Below are 26,551 nucleotides of genomic sequence, written 5' to 3'. Positions count from 1 at the left end.
CAATGACAGAATACTTATTTTGTAAGGGAAGGAAAGAGGTGGGAATTGAGAATATTTCTACTGAATGCTTGATTTTAAAAGTTCTTGGGCCTGATACTGAGCAGGTGACCAAAAGCTAAAGGTCCTAAGAATCACTGTTTCATTACAGTCATGGGGGCCCAGGTTAGTTTTCTACAAATTTTGGTAGCACTGGATATTTGACGGGGATAATGGCAGGGCCTCAACCCCTGCCAGCTGCTTGCTGACAACGGACGTGGCACTTTCCTCATTTTCCTCCAGTCATGGTCGGTTCTTTGAGTTCTCTGAGGAAGGGATTACCTTTGAAGTGGGAGAGGCAGTGCCAAGAATAGCAGAGCCCCTCATTTGGCCAGGGTACAGGACAGAGCTGTGACAAAAGACACTAATCAGCATGAAATAGGACTCCATGGAGCTGCATGTGCGCCTAGCCCAGATGACCTGTCTGTGAGCACAAAGGTTGTCCTCCCTGGGGTCACTTCACATCAGTGCAAACAATCATCACTCACATAAAAACACATCTGATCTACGGTTTGCAAGCCATTTTATTTGCCAAAAACAAATTAGTTTCATATTATACCGTTTATGTAAAGCTTTTTTCATAACCTTCTATATGGAACATTTGAAATTTGGCCGGCTGCCAGACAGGCATTTTCATTTTGACTTCTACCCTCTGAGCAACATTAAAAAGCCGTATTTCAGGAGCCTGCCTATGCATACGCTGTCTTTCTGAGTTTGATTCTCCTTCATCACCTCAGTAATTCGACACTGCTTTCTCAGTACGAATACAAAAGAACTAAGAGATGGATCAGACAGAAGGTCAGTGTATCTTGTCCCTGAGCATCAACAGGAGCAGATGTCTATGAGAAGGCTCTTGGGAACCAGGATACTACATGTGGCCAATTCCTCTAAAATACCCTCTGAGTTGCTGCCATCTCACACCTTAGAGACTTCTTGAGCCAGCTGTCATATCCGATCTATTAGTGCCTGATGGACATCACTGTCCCTGGATGTATCTGATTGCTTTGTGAGCATGCGATATGCAGCAGGCAAGGTGCACCACAAGTTGTCTGCCTGTTTCTTAAAAGTTCAGTAGCAGCTCAGATGCAGGAATCATCTTGGTTCTCAAAGTTCCACACTTACAAAGAGAAACCCTGTCCGAATAACAGGTCCTTTTTAATTCCACAAGAAAGTGCTTAATTCTTCTATAAGATGAGGTGTATTTCTTCACTGTTACAACTGCAGTTGTTTTAGGATGTATTTATGCTCACCTACTACTTAGGATTAGATTGCTTTAGAATTGTGATGAAAAATGAAAACTCTAAATGCACTTGATATTGTTTCAAATTCCTAAATCTAGATATGTAAGCCCAAATTGGAGTGGAAAAGCCTATGATTATAATAACCATAATAATTTGCAGGCAGCTAGCCTTTCATCTAGAAGATGGGGTAGGCAGAAGGGAGGTACGAGTCCATTATGATAACAATATAAAAGGCACTCAGACTCTGTAAGGTATCATTTAAATTGCAGTTTACTAGAGCTAACACTATAAAAACAGAACGGTATGGATAACCACAGAATTACAGAATATCTGGAGTTAGAAGGGACCGATAGGTACTATAGAGTCCAGCTCCTGATTCCACACAGCACCACCCAAAATCCAAACCCTATGTCTAAGTGCATTATCCAATGAACTCTGTCATTGGATACTGTCATTATCCTTGAACTCTGTCAGCCTGAGGCTGTGACCACTACCTTGGGCAGCCTGTTCCAGGGCCTTCTCTGGTAAAGAATCACAGAATCATTGAATGGTTTTGGTTGGAACAGACCTTTTTCTTATATGAAAAAAACTCTATTCTATTCATCATTTCCACAGCCAAACAGAAAGGATGTATACAGAACTTATGGCTGCACACATAGTGAAAAGCATGGATGTGCAGGTGACCAAATTGCTGGTAGCATGAGCGAGCTGCCTGCAGTCTCCTCCACTGAAATTAAGTGGGAATATTTATCCTGAGGTCAAGGGATTTGTTCAGCAGTAACACAGGACTGAATGCCAGGCTGTATGTGTGGCACAGCACAGGACAGACAACGGGGGACACCAGACATCATAGCAGTGGAGCACGCAGAATTTGGGGTCTGTGTTGGTGCTGTGACTGCGCTGCATGTTACAACTGCTATATCATGCTTTTAGTGTGCTCTCATTACATTGCTAAATCAAAGTATGGCCATGTAAGGCCAAATATGTTGAGTAGGTAAATTTGGTATTAACGTTAAATTCTCATTGTGTGGAACACCTGAGGTTACCTGTATTGGGTTCTGACAGCATCAGAGACAAAATCACACTGCACATACCATAGTCTTTCCTTTGGCTAAAAGGTCTTTCCATGGGGTGCTCAATGAAGAGCTTAATGGGAGAGCAGTGGATTGAAAAGCATTTTTGCTGGCTCCCCACACAAGCTGAATTTACTTGCTATGAAACTCTCCCCTTATCAGCTTATGAACACGTATCACTTTCAGACCTTGGCAGAGACTTCTGACCCAGTCTTGAGTTTGAAATCTGACGTCTTTTTCAGAGCCTGGCTGTTGACTCTGGCCTAGGACCTAATCTGTGACCCTGGCTACCTCTTGCAGGTCCTCTGTTCACTTCTACATGTTTCTAGCAGACCTTAAATATGTGCAAAAAAGGTATAGTCTTGCAAGGCTTTTAGAGAATCAAACACATAAGAAAACCATGTGAACTAGAAGCTTTCATAGCCAGAATTTAAGACTAAAAAAAGAGTTAAAGACCAGCCTGTATATTCTGAGAAACATAATGTTCAATTTTATGTTAGTTTATTTACATCTGTTACTGCACAGACTCTTTGAACAACCTGACCCTAAGAAGAAATTGCTTTAATTCATGCATAAAGTCGTAAGAAAATTCCAGCAGAAGTAGCTTAGTGCTATCTCACTCTAATTATAAGCAAATATAAGGAAAGTCCAAAATTCCAGCTGCTTTAACCTGGAAAGGGTCAAAAATTGCTACACCTGCTTTCATGTCTGCCCGCAGGGGCTGTCCACACTCCTGCTACTTATTGCCAAAGGTATAGAGTGGAAATTAAGGAACCACTCAAATGAAAATTTCTCTGTTGAATTGCCAGACTCCTTCGTGAGATACATTGAGACAAAGAAGCAGCTTGCAAAAATGAGGCCAGGGGCAGTTTTCTCTAGCTGACAGAGTAAGTAGGTTTATTGAAGAAACAAGTGGGAATAGAAGAAGTACAGCATGCCCAGGGCGAAGAAAAGTGTGTTTGTGCTCAGCACATCAGAGAGGTCATCAATGAATAGTTCTGCGTGAACGTCCGACCTCTGTGCTGCTGCCAAGGGCATGGAAACTTGGTATTATGAGAAGCAGCTTTCACTGGGCACCTACTATGTCTAAGATAAAAGCTATAGAAAATACACAATACACTGCACTCAGTTATTTCATCCACTTTCCCTCCTCCTCCACCATCTCATCCCTTTTACCTGGAGACATCTCAATACACTTTCCAAACGGCAGTAAGTCAGAAGGGCAATTCCGTCTGATTCAGATACCCTTTACACTCTAGAAAGAAACAGAAGATCCAGGCATGAAAGAAAAGAATATTTAAAAGAGCTTCTGCTACAGGCATTTGCAATTATCCCTTCATTGTTTGCCACAGCAAACTCCTAGAAACCGACAGCCAGCAAACAAACTGATCTATTGAAACCCTGATAAAAGAAAACATGAGATAGATTTATTCTTTTGAGGTCAAATTCTCTATTAGCCAACTCCACTGACTTCAATTGAAAGATGGAGTCATAAATTTTACAAAATTAAACTTCTCAGACAAACTCCTCTCTTGTTCTCTGCAGAATATTTTCGTATGTTGAAGCTAATGAATGATTTGGACTGGTGAAACAGTTCATACAATGAATTCATATAATTATTTTTATTCAGTGACATTTAGGATTGCTTCAAGTCGCATTCTTTCCTAAAGCTGCGAGGGAGATGTAAATGAAGAGTCTCATCACTCATCACATAAATAATGCACTCGGACTCTCCTATTTTGGAAACGTGATTACTGACCAAGATTTGCTCTCTGCAGAAACTTTTACAAACCTCCGCGCCTAAAAAAGTTCTGCTGGTAGAAGATGAAAATTTGACACAAGGACAGAGATTTTTGATCAAAATATTCCTTCCAAAACAAACTTTCATTTGTTTCATTTCAGCACTGAATGATATCAAATCACTGCACAAAAACAAGAATTAAGTACAAAAATTGGATTGGTACAACAAGAAAGATGGAAAATAATCCCCATCCATCCCACGACAGTAGTTTGTAGCTTGTTGGTTCCAGCACCTTTGTGTGAAATGGAAAGTGTGAATGTGAATCCTTGGAGAAGAAGGACCAAAATGCATCTGTCTCTCTCATGTCAGGGAGTGCTTTTCACGTCATTATTGGCAAAAAGGATAAAAAACATCTGCCATCAGATGAGATTTTCCTCTGCCAGTTTCAAAGAAGGACCTTAACAGAAAAAAAACACAAGCCTGGACTTCTGGACTTCTTTCCTTGACCACTGACTGAGGGAGAACAAAGACTGGCACTGCAACATGCCCCCTCTGGATACAGATGGTAAGGAAATGGCTATGGCAGAACTTCATTTCCTTCTCAGAGCTTGTGGTCTATACTCTTGGGTCACACTGGTTTTGCCAGCTATTCCAACCCCAGAAAGTGCAATACCATGCATGGTCTGAGGAAAAAAAACACTATTTTTAACCTATTTTTAAATAAATTGATAAGATTTTATCTCTTAATAAATACTTGCCTTGCAAACATTTATTCCCAGAGGCTTAATGTAAGCACATTGGCCCTTATATCTAGATCAAGAGGAGGCTGCATGAAGCCAGGACAGAGCTGTGCTTCTGAACACTGTTTTCCCCTGAGAACCAGTTACTTCAGAGTCTTTGGAAAGCAGCAGAAGTGACTTCAAATGATAACCTCAGCTCTTCTGTGCTTAAAATGCAGCCACAACACTGCCTACATGGTAACTTAATCAGGCTCAGGACTGAAATGGAGACTGAGAAAAGTTTAACACGTTCAAGGCAAGAACCGAGAAGTGCTCAGAAGAAGAAACACAAATAGCAAGATATGCCAAGCTACAGAACACAGAGATTTTGGCTCTTTCCAAGTAATTGCTTTGTTGACTTTGGAGTGTTATGCACTAGGTGTTGGGGTCAATTAGCAGTGGTCAACCAGCAGAACAGAGGAACTGAGGCTGTTTGAAGATCTTTTTTTGTTTGTTTGTTTTAAAATCTGTTGGTAGAGAAGGGTAAAGGAAGACAAAAAGGCAAAGAGGAAGAGTTAGCAAGAGCAACTGGAAGACAGAAAGAAGGAACATAAAGAAATAAATACCCTTTGCAATGAGAGAGCTTAATAGAGAACTGCAGCCATTAGCCACTGCAGAGCCTCTAGCAATTCTCCTTGGAAAGAAAATCTGTAGGCAAAACCCTCAATTGATATTAACAGAGCTCTCAACCACTTTAGACCAGCATAGGATCTTCCCCAGGGAGGATCATAGATTGATTTTATGAAATCCTACACCCCTCCAGGAAAATGGCAATTTTCCTTTGCATCAGTGGATTTCTGCTTGGAACCATGATCCTGGACCTCAGGGGAGCTCCCTGCTCCACACAGCGGGAACATTCAGCTCCAGCAACCAATGGGGATTCAGTGCATTAGCTCTCTTCGTGTATGTTCATTTTTGCAACACCTTAACTGTACAGAATCACATCTATGCACTTATATCATTGCTGTGACCTTCTCTTAGCTCCTGACCATATTTAGATAGAGAAAGTGTCCCAGAACATTTTCCCACAAGCTCTTGGAAGCTCTGCTACCTTTGTATCATTGGCACTTTAAAATCTACCCTTTCCAGGAAAAAAAAAAAAAAAAAAAAAAGAGAGACTTAAATCAAAACAGGGGTTGTGGTAAGAGGCAACGTTGCATTAGGGCAGAGACAAGTACTTAAGGCTTGGCAGCTTCTGATTAATATCAGCCTTAGTCCAGTTCCCAAGGAAGATTTTCCAGTTGATTTCTATGGTGTTTGAATAAGGTTGGCACTGTACCTTGTGGATTGTTCCTTTCATCCGAGGCTCTCAAACACACAGAACAAACGGGAATGAACATAAAAGAGAGAAGAAAGGTCCCAGTTTTGCCCTCTTTTTACATGGATAGGTTCAATGGGACTTTCAAGGAGTAAACTAATTGTCTGATTTCTTTTAATTTGACGTCTTTATTCTATAATATTGAGAGGAGTATCATGCTGTACTTGCAACACCCGTTCTCTTGTTACTAATTGCCTTTGCAATCATCAGTAATAACACTGTTCCATTGAGAAGCAATAAAAATGTACCCAAAGCTACAATTTCTCTGATCACAAGCATTCACTGTTAAAATATTGAGAAGTATTTTCACAGTCTTCTGTGGGGGTAAAAATAAGTAACCCACAACAACTTAGTTTTCTGCATTGCTGCTGCTCTCTGAAATGTCCTCCTTCTGGCACCAGTTCAATGATAACAGAATTGAGCAATATGGCTCCACGGGAAAAGATAACGAAGAATCAATGTCTAAGCAATTTCAGGATCATCTCTGAATTTGATGTCCAGCTGATTAGTTTATATCATAATGGTTCCTCGGTCCTATTTTAAGCATCTTAGAGAAGAACAGTTTGTAACCCAGTTAAAATGCTTCCTCATCGGGAAGAAATCAATACCAAACAAGGCAGAAATGACCTCTGTCAAATTTTCTTATGCTCACCACAAGAGTGCTTAAAATATGATTCCCAGGGAATGTTCTGCAAAACTGAGTGAGTTTTAAATAATCCAGTGTAGTAAAAGGAGCTTCTAATGGTTCATCCAGAGGAGACTTCCATGCACTGAAGGAGGATGAATTAGCCTTATGTTTAAAATTCTGGCTTTATCATCATCATCTGATTAGCTCCAATCTCCCTCCTTCACCCAGACTGACAGGCTCTGTTGGCTGCACCTCTTTGACTTGATCCTGAAGACAACTCTCAACACTCCTGTGCATGTGTGTATCCTGGAGGGAGGCAAAGCAAGTCACTCTTGAGAGCATATTTTCTGTGTGTTTGGACTGGAAAAGCTGATTCTTTCCTTTGTTGCCTTTAATTCTCCGTATTTCCTTTGACTTTTAGACAACTTTTTCCAGTGACTGGGAGAAGGGAAACATTACTCCCATTTTTAAGAAAGGGAGAAAGGAAGACCCAGGGAACTACAGGGCAGTGAGCCTCACATCTGTGTATGGAGCAGTTCCTCCTGGAAGCTATGTTAGGGTACATACTGGACATAGAGGTGATCTGTAACAGCCAGCACAGCTTCACCAAGAGCAGATAGGAGGGAAACAGACATTTTTACATGGTCTGGTAGTAATAGTACAATGGGGAACGGCTTTAAACTAAAGGAGGAGAGATTTAGATTAGATGTCAGGAGGAAATTCTTTACTCACAGGCTGGTGAGCCCCAGCACAGCTACCCAAAGAAGCTGTGGTGCCCCATCCCTGGAGGTGCTCAAGGCCAGGTGGCAGCCCTGCCCATGGCAGGGGGTTGGAACTGGGTGGGCTTTAAGGTAGCTTCCAACCCAAACCATTCTATGTTCTATGATTCTGTGCTGTCTCGTTCCTCTCCCTCTCTAAACAGAACAGATTGTGGCACCATCCTACAAACACTGGTGAACAAAGATTAGATTCTTCAGCCTTGGTCAGTCAAGAGCACAGGATCTGCGACAGCAGAATTGGGTGCTGGAGAAATATCGCACAAATGAGAGGCTTCACAATCACTGCCTGATGGAAATGATCCTTTGGAACAATACAAAGCATCATTTAGTGTTCCAGTGGGAAGTTAAAAGGATGATTAGGCTACTCTCTGGAAAAGGTACGTAGTTTCACATATGAAGTGTGTCAGGATGATAGGCAATTTTGTGCTGCTTATATTAGAAGGCAGATTCTAGTCTTCTTCCTCAATTGCAAGAATGATTAAATTCTAAGCCAATAAAACAGGATAGTAAGTACTTTGCTTGTTTGAATGTGCCCTTTAAAAATTATGTATCATCACAATCATCAGACTGGTGAATGCTTACCAAATGCTCCTCTTTTTGCTGTTGGTGGTCAGAGAGCTCCTGGGGCTCTGGCATTCACACCCCAGCTGCTCAGTCCCACTCCTGTTGGGAGCTAGATGTGTCTGGGCAGCAGAGAAACAGCTGGTGTGAGGTGTTCAGGAGAATAGCAAACCAGAAGAGAAGGACACCCCCCACCCCTTCTTCCTTGCTACCTCTGAGCCAGCTGCTGGCCACAGGGCTGGAAGGCAGATGGGCAGGTTGCCATGCCCTTCCAGGGTCACCCCTCTTAGGGAAGTGAATAGCACTGCTTTCACATTCTCCTCCGCTTAAAGCCCTGCTTGCACAAGCCATCCCAAACAAAAAACAGCTTTTTTTCAGGTAACACCATTTTGTATGGAGTGGGAGTTTGAGCAGAAATGGAGAAACAGTCCAGACTTGGGCTATAGCTGCAGGAAAATATCTTCATCCTCATGAGACTTTGGTTATAACCACATTTTCACATTAGCAAGCTATTTAAAGAAAAAGAGCAATCTCTCTCATACTCAGCTCTGGTCTCCTACTTTGTATTCCAGCCAGGAAGTGCCTGATAAAGGCTCAGTATTTTTCCATGAATTAGGATGCCTTAATTAGTAGAGACAGCTAACTTAAATTAGCTGTAGGATCAGGTACAACCCTCAAGAGAGCAAAGAACAATGACTGCAGTACACTCAGAACAGCGTGAGGAGAAGTTCTGTCTTTGGAAAGACATTCATCCAGGCAGAGCAAGGCGTCATTGGATATGCAGCTGGTCACTTAGGAGCACCCATTTTTGGGGGTGACGACAGGATGGCATGCTGTACTTTCCCTAGCTCCGAGTCAGGGGGCATAAGCAGTTATTTCTATTGCTTCCCTTCTTGCACCACCCAGAGGCACTACGCTGGGTGCAAGCCCAGTGTGCTGACAGCACACACCAAGGTGGTTCCCCCTACACGTCAGCACATGGAGCATGGGTGGGAGATGAGGCCAGAAGCCTGCAGAGGAGCAGGAGATCCAGGGTGGGTCCTATGAAAAATCAGCTGGTTTATGATTCAGAAATGGGCAAAAGGCCCTTTGAAAGAGGCCAGCTGGACAATGAAATGTATTTTCCTTATCATTTGCATTATCACACTTTTATCCACAAAGATGGACATGGGGAAGATAAGATGCAAATTTTGATCAGCAATTGTGATTGTTCTATCAGCAGCTCTACACTTGAAACTCTCTGAGTGCTTATTGCTGTGGGAAGAACTTGTTCTGCAGAACAGATATGGCAGTCTGCAGGTGCAAACAAATCTGCAGGTATAGCAACATGCCAGCAGAATGGGCTGTGGAAGGGTTTAGATGCTCTAGATACAAATCAAAAGTGCTCACTTAAGAGAAAATTGTTCCTGAAAACTAAAACTGCTGGAGCCAGATGGATTCCTTATCACTGGCACAGATGCATAAGTAACAGCTGCCCTAAACTCTCTAGCTATTGAAGCAATGGCAGCAGCTTTTTGTCCTTGTACAAACAGCTGTAGCTGGACATTGTTTGCAAGGTCACAATTTATTTACTTCTCCTGCATTATTCTCTCACATCAGTTGTGAAGCAGGGCCCCAAACCACTGACTTGGACTACTTGTGACTATGCCTCCTTTTCTCATCCAAGAAACAAACTAAAAGACCACATCACTCTGGCCCAGCAGGAGCAGAGGTTCACTAGTGCATGTGAGACAGACAGCAGATTAAATTTAGCTCTGGAGTTCAGCTGATCTACTTTCTTCCAAGAAGCACATCAGAAAAGGGACATTGAAAACACGCTTGCAAAAGTCTCTGTGGGGTAACTCCTCTCCATGCAAGTAAGGATGTTGTGTTCCCTACCTTGCCCCTATCAGCTCTGCCTGGGACACCTCACTCACCACTCAAAAAATCCCAAAGAACTGGACAGTCTCAATGTGAGGTTTTTTAATGTGAGGACATTTTAAACACATTTTTCAGTTCCTTTTTCAGGATATCTGGATTGATGTGTGGGTTTTTTTAGCTCTTGTGTTCTAAAAAGGTAATCTCTTGAAAAGCCTGATTGCTAGTAAATACATCAGGATGGCCTCTTCAAGAAAACGATTAAGCAATTACAGTGAAAGATATTAAAATAAGGTTTCAGCAATACCACGAGATTGATTTGAGAGTGTTACAGGAAGCTGAGACCTGCTGTTCTATGATGAATGAGTTCCCTGAGAAAACCCAGTAAGAGACCATAACATAATCACATAATGGAATTGTTCTTCAAAAATCACTTGCTCTGGGATTTGGAAATCAGCGGCCCCCAATGACCTTGCATCTGACTTCTCTGTTCATGATCTAGGAAAAGAAAAGGACGACAGCGACAACCAGTAAACAAAAACAGGCCTCCAGCTGAAGTAGACACAGGCAATGTCAGGTTTGTTGAGCCTGTGGAGAACTCAGATGGGACGAGATCTGATTAGAGACCTTGAGCAAGATGTTGTTGGCTATCTAAGTAACAGGTCTAATGACTCATCTAACAGCAGGGAGAGATAAGGGAAGGGCAAGCACAAGCAAAGGAAAACTGGACTTTACTGATGTGTTGTATGGTCATGTGAGAAGTCCACATGGTGCCTCAGACTTAAACATCAGCCAAGGCTATAAAACCAAGAATAGTGCAAATCGATCCTTTCTACCCCTAAATGAGAATGGTTACAGCATCCCATAAGTCACATCCTCTGGGGTCACTGGTAGGGCAGCTCTTGTGCTTGCAAGCAGATAGGAATTCTGCTTTTCTCCATGAAAACAAAAGCATGCAAGGGGACCTGGAAAGGCTGGCAGTGGCAGTAGCTCCAGAAGGGATTGGTCTCATGCATAAATGAACTGAGGACTCTGTCCCCTATGACAGAAACCTTCATAGACCAAAAATTGTGCCCAGAATCACAGAGTCACAGATTTGTAGGGTTAGAAGGGACCTCTGGAGATCACAAACCTCTTGCTGAAGCAATTTCCATATAGGAGATCACACAGGAAGGTGTCCAGGTACATCTTGAATATCTCCAGAGAAGGAGATTCTGCTACCTCTCTGGACAGCCTGTTCCAGTGCTGCATCACACTCACAGTAAAGAAGTTCTTCCTCGTGTTCAGATGAAACTTCCTGTGTTGCAGTTTTCGCTTGTTTCCCCTTGTCCTGTCACTGGGGACCACCAAAGAGAGCCTGGTCCCATCCACTTGATTCCTGTACTGTAGGTATTTATAAGTGTTGATACGATCACTTCAAATATTACTTCCTGCAGCTTTGTACAGGACAGAAAGCTGTGGCAGACAGCTCACATATGCTGAGCATCCATGAAACAAACTGCAGGCAGAGAAGTTACAACTCTGAAATTTCTGTGCGTCCAACCACACAGCCTCCCCAGCCATGGCAATATGGATAGCCTGCATTTGCAGTGCTAACCACAGGATTCAGCCACCTCTGCCACGGCGTGATGGAGCTAAGGCTGCTTTAAATGACCCAATTTTCAGACCGTGTGCATATCATACTGAAGTACAGTCTCAACTCCAGCCTTATGTATTGGTCACCCAGCACCAGCTTTTGAGAAGCTTTGATTGGTTACAGAGCAGAAACCTTCAGCTTGAATTCCACGGCCAAAACTGAAGGGGTAACTATTGTGCTTAAAGCAAGTACTAAATTTCTTCGTTCAGCCCAATCCAGACAGGGACAAAAGCAGTGATGTCTGCCTGTTCTGGCTTTTCCTGCAAACCACGTCTGGTCTTACAATCGCCCGTATTCCCTGTGGAGCAAGAGTGGCACCTGGTGGTCAGATGCCCTTAGCACTCATCAAAAACTTTTTTTTTTTCTTTTCTTTTTCTTCCCTATTCAATGCAGTGGAACGTCAGAGGAGCACTTTGTATAACGCAGTCCTGACTGGCCCGATCAGTGACAACTGCTACCTGCAATTATTCGTGTACCTCACTGTTTTCCAGCACAAGCAGCACCAACTGACATTCCCACAAAACACCAGCTCCACAGATGATCCTCCCTCCCTACATAGCAATTCTCCTGTGAGTCGTAAGGAAGGAATGAGGACCTGCCCTGTCTTACTGAAAAGATTTTTTTTCCTGACTGCTTGGAAAAATAAAAATGAATCAGGGCTTCCTATGAGGGCAGAGATGAAATAAGCCTATTTCAAGCAGCTACCAAATGTGCATCCCTAGAGATGCTTAGGGCCACTGTGTCATGGAAGAAAATGTTTATCAGCCATTCTCTGCCTCATTGGGATGGGACTTCTGTAAGTCCCTGCACTCTGCAAACCCTGTAAATAATAGATGTGATCTGGGACTGAATTTGCGCCACGAGCGCTCCTCACATCAATGACACTCATCTGGCAAGAAGTTCTGATGCAGAAGAGCTCTGTCTGAGGAACAAGCCCACATAGAGCACTGAATCTCAGACATTTGAGCTTTGGATTCATACCTTGCTGCCCAGTGATTATTGTATGGCTCATTACAAATTGGAGACTGAGAGGTTATCCCCTTAGATCCGCCTTCACCTGTTTGAGAGCTATTTTTTGCCCAACTGCTCCTTTTCTACAACTCACACAAGATGGAGACATCGAGATTGGTAGATTCCTGCAGGTGTGGCAGGAACTGCCCAGAAGTGGCTGGGATGAGCACCAAAGGATGTGTGTAACAGTAGCATAGTCACTGCACTTACACAGTAAAACAGACTAGAGCATCAGGGACTGTATGAAACAAAATCCAGCTCTCCATAGCTGCTGTTCAGCAAAGAAATGATGAGAGCATGGATGAAGCCATTATACAGCGATTACCAAAACAAAGCTCTCAATGGCTGGTTTTCCTGTGTGCCAGGCTCATGGTCCTGGGTACCGTAACTGCACTCAGAAGGAGAAATTCACCTGTTGGGCAACTTTCTGGGAGCCATGAAGATCTGCAGGTGCAGCCTGTGGATGGCTTCTCTGCCTTTTATACCCAAGATGTCACAAATGTGACAATTCATGATGTATCTTATAAAGAAAGCAGTGTTAGCACCCTTCCCTCCAGAAGGCTTTTTCTCCTGTCCTGCTCAAAGGGATGCCTTCCACCAGGACATAACTGTCTTCATAGCTTAAGAAGCACCATGATACTGCTTTGTGGAAAGCATGTGGCTACAAGACATGATCCCACAAAGGGGCTGGAGCCACACAATGTCTTCTGCAGGCTGAAGGTTAACAGCACAGAAGTGCTTACAGACAGGAAAGCACAAAAGAAGAAGTACAGAACTAGGTCATGTGAAAGCTGATGTAATTTTTGGCAAGGTCTTTAAACCAGTTGCTGAAGTCACACACCTGCAAGTACCTGCAGTACTGAACGGAGCAGAATGTGTGCACAAGTCAAAATGACTAAATTAGCTGCATGCCATGACTGCACACACTGGGATCTGTTTGCAAAAGCAATCTCCCCCTTTTCACATCTCCAGATTTCAAGCACATTATCTTCTTAGCTTTTTTTTGTTTGTTTGTTTTTAATAGCTCCCATATGTTTTGCCTCTACAAGAGTCTGAAGGAACTCGAGAAACTCATCATGGTCTACATGCACAAACCCAGGTTCCAGGAGATGCACACCCTCCTCTTCCCCGTATAGGAATAAGCCTCACGGCCCTCCTTCTTTGCTTGCTCCCCACGCTGAATGGTGCAGACCTGCAGATACCTCAGAACCACACTGAGCGTGTAGCAGCCAGGGAGAGCTCTGCGCTGCCTCAGCATGGGCCCCAAGCTTGCTTTGGCACTGGCCACAGCCAAGACAAGGCAGGTGGAAGCATGCACAGACACAGACACTGTAACAGTTCATTTCCCCTAAATGATCACATGTGCTATTTGCAGAAATGTGAAAACAGAACTGCACAATGAATGACGGATACTCCCCCTGGTCAGAGCTGTCAGGAGCCCCAGGCTGTTCTATTGTGCAGGACAGGAGGCTGAGCTCACAGGATTTTATGGTCTCTATTTTATAGGGAAGGAACAAGCACAGCAACACCACAACATTTACAAAATGGTTGTAAAATCATTTGCATTCATTCGCATGAACATAAAATCTTGGCAGCCCCCCAGACCTTGCACATCATATCAAGAAGCTATCACAGCCATAATAACTGCCTTGCAGCAAATAGGGACCATTTCACTGATACACTAATTGCAGAGCACATCCTGCCAGGGCTCCTGGGGGAGGAGGAGAGGAAAACTGTGGGGAGGACTGCACAAGTGGTTCATTTGCATCAGATGCCCTTATTATTCCTCCAAGTTCTTACTTTTTGAGTATTAATTAAGGCTCACGCTGTGACAGCCAGGAGGCAGGCAGGCACACTGAAGGACTGCCACATATTTCAGCAGGTTTCACTTATCCCACTGCCTAACACTTTTTTCAGGTCCCTAAAATCCTAAGTAGGACATGAGGGGACTCAGGAGTAAATTCTGCTTAGGGATAAAAATCTGATGGGAATAAAATCCTACTTTTGTACAAATAACCCTCCTGATCTCCTCCATGGACAATGTAGAACACCAGTGGGCATCCAGAACTCTCCTCTGCACCCAATCCTTGGGAGCCTCCCAAATATGAGACATGCTCCTGACTGCTTGCTGTGTGCGGGGTTTGCTTTTACAGCAAGGGGAAACAGTGGCTTGGGGCAGCAGATAGATTAGCACAGGGCTTGTGTCAGTGTCTCTGACACTAATTTAAACTCAACAAGCAGGGTCTTTTTTAACAGTCTGCCCTGCATGAAATCTTGGGTGAGCAGTAGCGTAAAATCTGATACTACCACCAAAACTCTGCAGGTTTCTGCTCAAATTACGAGGAGAGTTCCTTCCACCCTTTTTTTCTTTTTTTTTTTACTCCCCAATGGGAAACACACAGTTTTTTGTTGTGTTCACACTGCCATCATTGGATGTACAGCAGCAGGAAGGCTTGCAAATCTGTTCCTTCAGACCAAGTACCATCCTTTTCTCCTGCTCAGTCATATCCTGAGCTGTGCCACATCCTGGAGTCATGGAGAGAAGATACAGGGAATTCAGGGGCTAATACCTAATTAGCACAGTCCTTTGTGTGTTTTGACCAGTCTGGAAAACCTGCTGTGCTGTCAGTGAGATTAACAGTTAACACTCCCTCTTTTAAATTATATTTTGCAGCCACAGTGACACCACTGCCTGTGGGCTTAAGTGCACAGCTGGGCTCTACCAATTATATTTTCATAGAATCACAGAATGGTTTGGGCTGGAAGGGACCTGAAAGCCCACCCAGGCCCAACCCCCTGCCATGGGCAGGGCTGCCACCCAACAGCTCAGCTGCCCAGGGCCCCATCCAACCCTGCCTTGAGTGCCTCCAGGGATGGGGCACCACAGCCTCTCTGGGCAGCTGTGCCAGGGCCTCACTGCCCTCTGAGTGAAGAATTATTAACATCTAACCTAAATTTCCTGTGTTGGGAAACTTAGCTTGTCCCATCACTGCCTGCCTGTATAAAAAGTCACTCTCTCTTGCTTATAAGCTCCCTTCAAGTACTGAAGGCCGCAGTGGAGTCTCCTCACAGCCCTCTCTTCCCCAGACTGCACAACCCCCGCTCCCTCAGCCTTTCTTCACAAGAGAGGTGCTCCAGCCCTCTCATCATCTTTGCTGCCCTCCTCTGGACACGCTCCAACAGCTCTGCATCCTTCTTGTGCCGAGGCCCCAGACCTGAAGGCAGTACTCCAGATGGGAACCAAGAGGGCAGAGCAGAGAATACCATCCCTCCCCTGCCGGCCACCCCGTACAGACGCAGCCCAGCTCACCGTCGGCCTTCCGGACCGCCGGCACGTCACTACCTCTCGGCGCGAAGCACGGCGGCGCGCGGGCTGCCAGCCAATGGCGGGCGGCGCTGAGAGGAGGTCCCGCCCAGGCAGCCGGCACGGGGCGGGCGCCGCAGGGGGGGCGCGTGGGGCCGGGCCGAGAGCGGGGCGATGGAGGCGGGCGAGGATCGCGTGCTGTACTTCGCTTACGGCAGCAATCTGCTGCGGGAGCGGCTGCTGCTGCGCAACCCTTCGGCGGCGCTCTGCGCCCGGGGCCGCCTGCAGGTGTGTGCGGGGCGGGCGGCGGGGGGAGCGGTTTGTGAGCGCGGAGCGGCTCTTCGGGAGCGCAACCCCGGGGCTGCCCTGCGAGCAGCAGCCGGCTTCAGCTGCGTGCTTCCCTGCCTGCGGGGCCTTGTCCAGGGTCCTTACAGCACAGCAGCGCTGGTCAGAGCCCGGATACGTACAAGTAAAGCTGGGCGGCTGCATAAGTTTTTTTTTTTGGTTGTGTTGCTGTTTCGAATTTTTTTTGAATCTTTTTTTTGTCTTTGCCACTTTGTTTTATTTTCTTATTGCTCAGGAAGTCTTCCTTAAAGCTCTTTTCTTTCCTGCTAGGAAAAGGCTACGCATTGTCTAACAAGTCGGAATGAAACTCTGACCTCTGTGAGATCAGGTGTGAAATGACCCTGGGAAAATGCAAGAACAAGTTGTTCTATTTTGCCTCTATGGCAACATTCGGTATTAGCTGTAAGAAAAAAAGTACTTGGTTTCTGAAGCAATATTTTGACTTGCAATACTTGCATGGGGTTGGAGACAGCTGGCATTTAAGATCCCTTCCAACCCAATCCATTCTGTGAGTAAAGCTCGGTCAAGGAGACGTGTGTCTCGACATAAAAATACCCAGGAATGTTCCAACTGAGTGACAAAACAGCATAAAACATGAGAAAATACACAAATGGTATCTTATGCCTGGGCACCTCTGTTACAGAATGAGGAAAAGGCCCAAAGCTCTGTGTCTTGGAAGCTTCATTATTGCCTCTTTTCTCACAGCACTAGAAATGGTTAGTTAGTAGTTAGGTGTCTGCAGATGAGATTTCTGCCGGCAGTGTTTTCTGGCAGACCACTCTCCCCTTTGTCCCTTTTCCCCCTGCAGAGATGGAAAAGGCTGACTTCTGCCCCTTTGAAATCCTGCCTTTGGGACTATCACTTCTTCCTCCCACAGCTCCAGATGGCTTCTTGTAGGCTGTGCTTCAGCTGCCCCTTCTGCATCAAGAACAGATCACAGCCCCTATCTTAAGCAAAGTAGAAATTCATTGTCTGCATTGGTTTCATTTGCAGGATTTTAAGCTCACTTTTGGCCATCATCAAGGCAGGACAAGTTCTATCTGGCATGGAGGTACAGCTACCATTGTTCAGAGCCCTGGAGACGAAGTGTGGGGAATAGTGTGGAAATTGAACGCTAGCAATATAAGTTCACTGGATAAGTAGGTGACTTAACTTCACTGTCTTCTATTACTTTAGAGAGCAATTCAAAAGTAATAGGTAACTTTCTGTGACAAGCAATGTGGAAGCTTTTGCTGTGATCAAGAAGATGCTTTGGATTTTAATATGTGCATATCACTCCATTGTATGTGTTTATTTTTTTTGCATTGTATGCTTTTAAAGTATTTGAGATTAAAATAGCTTTGTTTTCAAGTAAAAACTACATTAGGGATATTTTAGTAAAATATGGATGTTGATTTGGAGCTGATACATTGGGCAGGTTACACTTCTTTTTTTTTAAACTCCTTTCCTCAGAATATTCTGTTCCATAAATGCCTCTAAACTTTGTCCTTAAGGAAGATCCAGGCAGGGAGCTGGGGCAGTATTGTTTCTCCCTTTAAAAGGGAGAGGTTCCCTGCACCATCACAGTGCATGGTGCATGGTGGAGGAGAATGTTCTGCCTGTATTCAGTAATTAAGACAGGCAGCCTGAGCAAGTTGTTCCCAACCTGTACTCAGGTTAGAGAGTCTGGAAGACCATCTGGGTAAACAGATGAAGGAGTAGCAAAACTTCCTGCAGGGCCCAAGGAAGGACTTCACTTCTGGTGCAAGAGGATCATTTGTTCAAATCAGTTTGTTACTGTCAAATAACTGTAGCAGTGGGCTAGTGAGGATAAAGAAGCAAGGCATATTAAGCTAGGTAAAAGCATTCGGCTAACATAGTTCTCCTGCTTCTGGTACTATAGCAACCTTCGTTATGACTGCACTGTGCTACATAGGTATGTTCTTATAATCTTGGCTATGAAATCTGAAGCTCCAACTTGCTTTTCATTGCCTACAGTGAAGCTGGAAGATAACAAACTATTGACTGATAATGAGAAAGGGCACAGTCAGCACTCTCATGTCCTGCTTGGGAGTGCTAGTCCCAGAGAAGGCATCTAGGTAGCATGCTCCTGGCTGGAGGGAGCTTCACGTGTCCCTGCTTTCTTATCTACCTGGTTCCCCGTCGGCTAGGGATGGAATTGCAGATTCATGACTTTTTTTAGAGAAGGAATGTCCTTTAATGCTAGCTAAGATGCTAGAGACTTAAGTGCTATAACTTCACCAAAAAGGCATTAAGTTTTTCCTAGCTACCTCACTGGTTCCAAGAATGTGAACTGGAAATGGATGAAAATAGGATGTATTCTTGCCTTTTGTAATGATAGTAGAACCACTGAATATCCTGAGTTGGAATAAACCCACAAGGATCATCAAATCTAGCTTCTGGCTCCATATAGGACTACCAAAAAATTAAACCTGAAAGCACTGTCCTAACTCTTCTTGAACTCTGTATTCAGACATCCATTGGTAGCTAAATGCTAAAGGTTAAAATCAAAAGGTAGCTCTGGTTTTGTACTTGCTTTTAATTTCCTAAGGCAGCATGATTTTACTAGTTAGAAAAACTATATATATATATATATATATATATATATGTATGTATATGTCCTGAATTAACTGTTTGTTACTGTACAAGTCTTGCACAAATTAAAGGTTGTCTTGGATTATTCACTTTGGAATGTTCATTGCAAGAGTTGTGCCAGTTTCTTCGTAATCAAATGTAACACAGTGGCAAGATACAACTTTGCAAATGTCTAATTATTTGTAATCTGATAATCTTGATTGAGTTTCTCTTGTAGATTACCAGACTTGCACAGTAATGAAAGTAATTTGCACAAAAGTACTGTATTATGTTTTGCTTTATTTCTTTAAGTTAGAAAACTGTGCAGATCAGTGTTCTGAATTATTATGCTAAATGTATAGGTTTAATTGCACAGTTTGAAAGATGTTACTCCACATTGATTATTAGGCATGAAAGGAATATATGTCGTTTTTAGGCAAGAGGGAGTTGAAGATGGCATTTATGTCCCAATAGAAGTTAATGTCCACGCTGAAGAAGGAAAGGTTCTGACCTGTCGAAGCTACCAGATGAAGGACTACGTTTGTGGTCCTCCCTCTCCCCAGTATAAAAAGGTGGGTATTGCATCTGGAGAGAGTGAACAGAAATATATAATGCAGTACTTGTGTCGTGTTTAATAAGTACTTTATTGACAGTGCATGAAAGGCATGAGTAATTCTAATGTTAAGAACAACTTAATCCTTGTGCAATGTACTAGTGTAATGGTGCTTGCAGAACATCATAAAGATGTACTAAATCAGTTTTATTGTCTGCTTTAGTTCTGCTTTGCATGAAGCCTCTATTTAACTCATGAATTAGTGATGACTGACACATGGATTTCCAAAAGATGCCAGTTGTTTCCAATTTTCTGTTTGGAACTAAAAAATTAAAATATTCCACTTCAGTGGAGCATAGTTCTAGGACAGAGGAAACTTCCATGGGGTGAACACAGTACCTGGCTTGTAGTCTAGCTATCTTCTAGTACATAGGTTCACCTGCTTCATTTTACCAGTTGCATCCTGAGTAGATCACAGGTTTCCACCACCACCGTAGGGCACTGCGGGGTTCTCACTTGGTGGCTGGTGAGGCAAAAGTGTTTCAACACTGTTCTGGAACTCGCTGAGTGTAGAGAGACATGATTCAGTCACGCAGCAGGTTTGACCTGCTTAGCTTGCGAGATCTGATGAGGACCTAGCCTCAAGTGGCACGACTGCATGTCTGGAATTCTGCAGTTGTTAGCAACTGCAAATAGACACCACTGTAGCATTGTTTTTTTGTTTTTGTTTTCTGTTTTTAACCAAAAGCAAAGAAACTGGGCTCAAGTCTGTTATAGCTCACTTTCCTATCTGAACTAAGGAACTGACTCCCACAAATCATCTTCTGGGAGCACAGCAAAGACCTGCTTTGCTGCTGCAGGATTTCTTAAGAGAAAGCTTGCGTAGAAAGCAGGCTTTGTTATTTCACAAACTTCCCCCTTCCCCTCCTGCTTCCTGTCAAAACAGATCTTCAGGGCTTTTCAAGGAATCGATTCATTGAGTCTGTTGCTGCACCTGAGCTCTCCCTAGTATGCTGTAAGAGCAGACTTCCAATTTCTGCAACTTTATCCAGTTAAATATTCCTTCCTGCTGTTATCAGGGTAGGTTGTTCTCTACCACCGCACCCCCCCCTCCTCCCACCTCAGCCTGATTTATTTGTTTAAACTAAAGTAACCAGGTAAGAAGGCTAGAAATTTATAAAGGTGACTGCATTTGCATCCATCTGTTGTTGTGTACTTCTTGTGGTAAATTAATCACTTCTAGGCACTTCATCCTTGGGTATCCTGGCTGTTCAATGCATGAATGAATATTTGCAATACTGTCAGTTTCTAAAGTCTGTGCATTTATCTCTTTCACTCCTATTTGACAGCTTGCTAGTGAGTCCTTCAAGCCTGGGCTCCTACATCTTCTCTTTTCCTCTCACAGTCACCAAGTTTCTCTTGAACTGAAAGTTCAGGTTTTCTTTTTTTTTCTTTTTTTTTTTTAGTGTAGAAGGAAAGCTGCAGTAACAAACAAACTAAGGAATCTGTTTTCACTAAACCAAATATCAATTTCTGTTACTCCTGTAGCCTATCTAGGCATTCACTGTTGTGCTTTGGATTTGATCTGAATAACTGAATGAAAAACTTAATTGTGGACTCTTGAGCATGTTGGTAGCATTTCAAAATCTCAGGTAGCTTTGGTACTCCCTGGTTTTCTCATGTTGCTTTAAGTGGTTCTTTCTGTTTCAGCAAATGTTTGGAGGGATCTGTTTTTATTAACATTACTATTGAAGTCTTTTTTTCCTTTCCTTTTAATCTGTAGGTTATCTGCATGGGTGCAAAACAGAATGGCTTGCCAATTGAGTATCAGAAGAAATTAGAAGCTATTGAAACTAATAACTATGCAGGACCGGTGCCGATCCTAGAAGAAATTGAAGCTACTATTAAAGCAAACAAAGTAAATTTTGCATAGAATAATTCTGTGCTTGCTTGGCCATTCACCTTGAGTTAGATCCTTCTCCTCACTGTGCTGACCAACGGCTTCTTTATTTATCAAGAGAAGAGGAGCTTGCTGTATATCTACAGTAAACTATTAGACATAATTTGCAGTCTGGAGACACACTAACACTGACAACTTCTTCACTTTGTATTTATAGCTTAAGTACATGCAGATCGGTGAATTAGCTTTCTGTAATTCTTATGCAGCTCTGCACGCAAATTTGTGCTTTCTGTCCTCTTTACAGATCATTAAAAGAAAAGGCCCATTTTGCTAGCTATTTGCAGCTCAGTTACTCTCTGAGGAATAAGGGCTGCAGGATCAGGCCCTTTGTTCACAAATGCATACACAATTGTCAAGATTTTCAAAGATTTGTTAGAGTCCAGTCTACTCTGCACTCTAAAGCCATACTGAACTTTTTTCTGTGTTCTCACAAAGGCTTAAGCCCAACCTATCTGAAACTGTGGTGTTACTGTTTCCATTTATATAATTGACAAAAGAGAAATATTTTTAACTATTTCCATGTTTTAAAGTGTTAACCTGAAAGGGGACTCAGGCTTGAAAACGGCATTCAGCAAAGGATCTTACTCGAAGTATAACTGCCTCCCCTTTTCTAATAATCAGCATAGCTGAACTACTTAGGTACAACCAACAGATTCTAAATAATCATTTTTGGATAATTCTGTGCTTTTTAACTACTTCTCTGTCTTGGTTTTTATCTAGGATTTGCTGATTTCACTGTACTTCAGACCAAATCTCCTGTGAATTAATCCTAGTGCATCTGTGTCGTAGCATTGTTTATTAAACCATAGGTGAACAGACGTTGCCTTTTTCTCACAGCATTGACAATCTCCTGCAAAACTGGTGGCACTTGTAAGGTTTACAGTACTTCTACAGTACTTTACAGTCTATGGTACATGGCAGCCCCTTGTCTGAGGATGACAAAGGAAAACTGGCAACCTGTATGATGCGAAGCTACTGAACATCGGCTTCTCTTCTGTGCCATAAGATACAATCAGTGTCACTGTGTGGCAGCTTAGATGGAAAAAATGAAAAAGTAGCAAATTTACCATGTCTTCTCTGTGTATTTTTTCACTCCTGTGGACTTCTGCCAGGGATGCATGTAGTTGCTGTCCTGATGTCACGTACAACATGAGGGCTGTTCCTAAAGCTGGGCACCACAGATGCTGTAAAACATGGTACTTTTTTGTATTAGCGTTGCCTGGTCTGAACCTGAGTACATAAAAATGCAGTTATCAAACCCCCCCGTGCCTGTGCAATGTGTTCTTTGGGAACTTATTTAAGCTATAAAGTGGGTGATGTGGAAGCATAACTGAAACTTTCTTTGGCTCTTTGTACTTCTCATGGATGCAATTTGCAGTATAGAGGGCAAAAAACAAACGGCCCGGCTCCTTATTACCACAATCGCTTGCTTTGCTTTACCTTCACCGGGCTCCTTGAGCACTTTTAAGTGAGTGTTTTAGCAAGAAAAAAATGGAAAATAATCACCTGGCTGCCCCAGCGGAGGGAACTGATGGTGGGTGCTTGATGGCTCCTGCTGAGGAAAGCGGTGTGAGCCCGTGCAGGACGGGGAAGGGCTGTGCCTCAGGGGAGGAGGAATGGCGGGCTTTGCGACGAAGACGCCTTCGGCCAGCTGTGGGGAGGAGAGCAGGCTCACGAAGGAAATAGGCCTTCGGCCACGGCCACGCGGGGAGGAGCCGCTTACCGCCCAGGAGGAGAGACCGCGCGTGGGGCGGGAGCTGCTTCCCAGCGGGCCGGGGCGGGGGCAGCGCCGATCCGCTCCTCCCCTTCGCGCCGTCCGCGCCGCGGTGAGTGCAGGGGAAAGGCCGGGACGGGCGAGGGGGGTCGGGCGCTGCGTTCTGTTGTGCGGGCCGGGCGGCGGGAGGAGGAGGCAGTACGGCCGGAGCCCGAGCCCGAGCTCGGGGGTTCAAGGGCAGAAGTCAAAGTTTCTGCCTCTTCTGCTGTCGCGCTCGAGGCTGTGAGCCGGTGCCACGAGTGAGAGCCTCGGAGCGTTCCGTGCTCCTGCCGCAGGGCCACTCGCTGGCGGCGATGTAACGCGCCTGGGGATGGGACGAGAGCGGCGGGACGGGTTGGTGAGAGCCTTGTCCTTCGGAGAGGGATACAGACATTAAATGGCGTTTACTTGTGAACTTGACGGAGGATCCATCTGCGTGCACTGACTCACACGGCAATCACTGAGGCCTCGGTGCTTTCCTCAGTTAACGCACAAATCGGGTGGATGTGAGAAGTGAGAGCTGCCTGCCCCATTCTGGCGCCTACACTTTGGTGCTGTTCTTGTACTACGTGAAATAGTTGATGTTCTTTTAAAGATGAGGTTACAATTAGAAACAGCTCTGAAATTAAGAATGAGCAGAAGTAAACTCTCCTTTATTTGCTGTGTTCAAAGACGTTGTGTCACACATGAATGAAGATTGGTAAAATCAATTTCTTTTTCAGTGTCTCCCAGAGACAGCAAATTCTTGAGTTTAGACTGTCCGAGTGAGCCGGGAGTGCCATCGTTAAAGAAAACACATCATGATCCCCAGTTCTCCTTTTGCAGTAGCAACCTTGCAGTGGGATGGTTATCACTGTAAAATAGCTTGTCCCAAGAGACAGATTGGTGCTGGAGGCACAATGGCTCGTGCTTCTGAGGGAAAGAGAGCCACCTCTGTAAGAGTAACTTCTAATGCTGCTGACAGAAGATTTGCCAGCAAATATGGGAAAGTCTCTCCAAGACTCCACTTGCCCTGGGCTGGCACTGAGGTGTATGCACACACTTAGCTGTTGCCCCTGCCAGAACTGGCTACAGGGCGCTGTGAAATCTTGACGATATTCCAGCCGCTGGCTGCTAGTAGCTAGTGCTATGGCATGGGACTTCATTTCACAGAGAATGATAGGAACAGTTTTTGCTGGATTAACAAAACTGCAGAACAAAATTACTATTGGTTTAGTTTTCAGCTCTTCAGAAGTATTGATGTTGGTCTCAAATAAGCTTCTCTCAGTGTCTGCTATTAATTAGTTTGCTCCTTCTATGGGCTTTGTTGCTTGGTCATACCCCGTCTATTTGGGAGCAGCTGACTCGGTGTGGGGTTAATTGTTCAGTTTACCCAAATGTGGAGTTCTTTTAGCTATTGAGACCTTTCAACTTCTTTATCTACGTTTCCTTTTAATAAGATCTTGTAATAAAAGCTATTGCTACCAGTAAACCAGAGCGTTCCTCACTCCAGAGGACTCGCAGAAATGGCAGTTGAGCAAACATGGCAGTTTTGTTAGAAGGAAAGTAAGTGATCTTAGTGAAAAGAGGATATAAGAAGGGAAAGGCCAGGAAAGCTGTAACTGTATTTATGCTTGCACAGTGCTGAGGACTTTTGAATAAAGGGAAGTCAGAAGAAGCACTGGATAGATGTGCAGATACCTTCCCTCAGAAGCTATCAGCAGTGCTGCTGCTTGTTGACATGGATTACATAAAACCTTGTTGTAACCTCTGATACTGTGAGAAATCTCACTTCACTTTTTCATTTCCCTCCTTATTCTAGGCTCGGTACCCATCTTTCTTCCTCTTTGTTATTTTCACTTTTGCAGGCTTACGATAAGCATCCCTTGCCAGCCTTGCAATTGCTTTTGACATCCCTTCTGTCCCCACTGACTCTTCATTCAGACGCCAGGGCTGCCCTCTGTCTTTTCTTTGCCTTTACAATGGATGGGTGAGCACTCTTCTTTCTGATTCTTTTTAGTTCCTGATAGTTTTCTGTTCTCTTCATTGGACTGAAGCTGCTGTCCCCAAAGAGGCTATCTGAATTTCCTTTACAGCACCATTGACAGCCGCTTGAGTAAACCATTCATTTTTTTCTTTCCCCTTCAGGAAGAAGTCCATTCTATTCCCAGACAAGAAGCTCTTCTCCAGTTGTGTCTGTCCCCTTGTCTCTCCATACCAGACCCCTGCTTTGCCCAGGTGTATTGCTCTTGCCTCCCTCTGTTCCTTCTTTGGTGTTCTGCTGATTTAGGGACTTCACATAGCTGGCAATTGTTTCCATTTCTCCCTGTGTGTATATCCTTTGTACAAACCTCACTGCTAATGTTCAGCTGTAGCTTCTAGAACAGCTGATATCTCTTCATTGTAACTTAGTGATATCTTAATTGGACTGTAAGAAGTTTGGGGTGGCTTTCAGGAAATTCTTTAATTCATTAGCCCTTTCAGAAATGGGATGGCTGCTAAATGAGGCAATGGTTCTCCCCTTGACTGATGCACTGGAATTGAATCCAGCAACTGGAGTGCCCAATATAAGAGAGAGAACTCTGTGGTCTAGCATGTGATTGCTTCCAACACCTTTTTCGAAGCCACATAAATGTTTGCCCTTAAACATACCCCAGCACTGTACATCTAGTACATCCATGTAATAGGAGACTCGGTGCATTGTAACCCCATCATCTATCACGCCAACAGGCCACGCTGTGGAAGCTGGGACTCTTGCCAGAAAGAAAGATGATGGACTTGCAGATAAGTTTGGTACCTCATAACATCCGTGCATTGGTCGCCTGTTTCCAATCAATTTAAGCTAGACATACAGAATTATATACAGGTTTTTGGTGTTTTTTTTTAATCTGAATGAATAAGCACATTTCTCACAGTGGTGAGGACTTTTAGGTGCTGTTGCACATGGAACTGCTATGGTAGGAAATTTTTGTGTTGACTTTAGTCTAGGTAGAACCTGAAGTTTCTTCATGAAGCCGATACACTCTGTTACAAGCATGCATGTACTTGCCTTGCTGTTAACTCTATGTGTCTGGTTTTGTTCCAGTACCACTTAAGTTGTTCATCTGCCATGACGTTTTCTTAGTCCATAGATGGTGGAGGTTTTCCGTTTTTCTTATTTAAAGAGATCAGTAAAAAATACTTCACTGTATTTTCTACTCTTTCTCCATTTTTTCCCCTTGTGCTTGGCCTCACCTCCCAAAGGAATCAATCAGGTTCTTTGCTGACATAGACTTAGTCAAATGGGAGGCAGGCTTATTTGAGACCTTCTGTTCTTTCCATATTTTCCTTGTTTTAAGATGGAACTGAAAGAGTAAAGAAACGATTTCTATTTATTTTCTGCTCTTGACAGTCATTGGTCCATTATTGTGTTTTCCTGGATAT

At 43.9% G+C, this 26,551-nt stretch overlaps 3 protein-coding genes across 12 annotated transcripts in view; 2 read left to right on the top strand and 1 right to left on the bottom strand.

The window, feature by feature from the left end:
• Nucleotides 1-23,128, bottom strand: part of ENTPD3 (ectonucleoside triphosphate diphosphohydrolase 3) — a 50,589-nt gene extending 27,461 nt beyond the window's left edge. For 5 of the 8 annotated variants that reach the window (XR_006168474.1, XM_042816910.1, XM_042816901.1 and 2 more), the window contains exons 1-3: nt 22,903-23,128; nt 22,464-22,580; nt 3,527-3,605 (exon numbers count right to left, since the gene is read on the bottom strand). The gene's annotated coding sequence lies outside the window, so the exon portion shown is untranslated. Of the gene's footprint in view, nt 1-3,526; nt 3,606-15,970; nt 16,023-22,463; nt 22,581-22,902 lie in introns of those variants that run through there. The other 3 variants (XM_042816902.1, XM_042816904.1, XM_042816905.1) reach the window with 3 other exon arrangements.
• Nucleotides 16,131-22,658, top strand: GGCT (gamma-glutamylcyclotransferase). The gene is made up of 4 exons (XM_042816911.1): nt 16,131-16,252; nt 17,303-17,448; nt 19,320-19,455; nt 21,220-22,658. The coding sequence occupies exons 1-4, from the start codon at nt 16,139-16,141 to the stop codon at nt 21,367-21,369; spliced, it is 546 nt and encodes a 181-aa protein (XP_042672845.1). The 5' UTR covers nt 16,131-16,138; the 3' UTR covers nt 21,370-22,658.
• A 50-nt stretch (nt 23,129-23,178) lies between the features above and the next one.
• NOD1 (nucleotide binding oligomerization domain containing 1) overlaps nt 23,179-26,551 on the top strand; it is a 29,433-nt gene continuing 26,060 nt past the window's right edge. For all 3 annotated transcript variants that reach the window (XR_006168413.1, XM_042816605.1, XM_042816606.1), the window contains exon 1: nt 23,179-23,222. The gene's annotated coding sequence lies outside the window, so the exon portion shown is untranslated. The remainder of the gene's footprint in view (nt 23,223-26,551) is intronic.

This window comes from Centrocercus urophasianus, unplaced genomic scaffold (assembly GCF_019232065.1).
Source record: "Centrocercus urophasianus isolate 14NV4802_14NV808 unplaced genomic scaffold, USGS_Curo_1.0 seq_16, whole genome shotgun sequence".
Classification (NCBI taxonomy): domain Eukaryota; kingdom Metazoa; phylum Chordata; class Aves; order Galliformes; family Phasianidae; genus Centrocercus; species Centrocercus urophasianus.
This window is presented reverse-complemented; position numbering and strand designations above follow the sequence as displayed.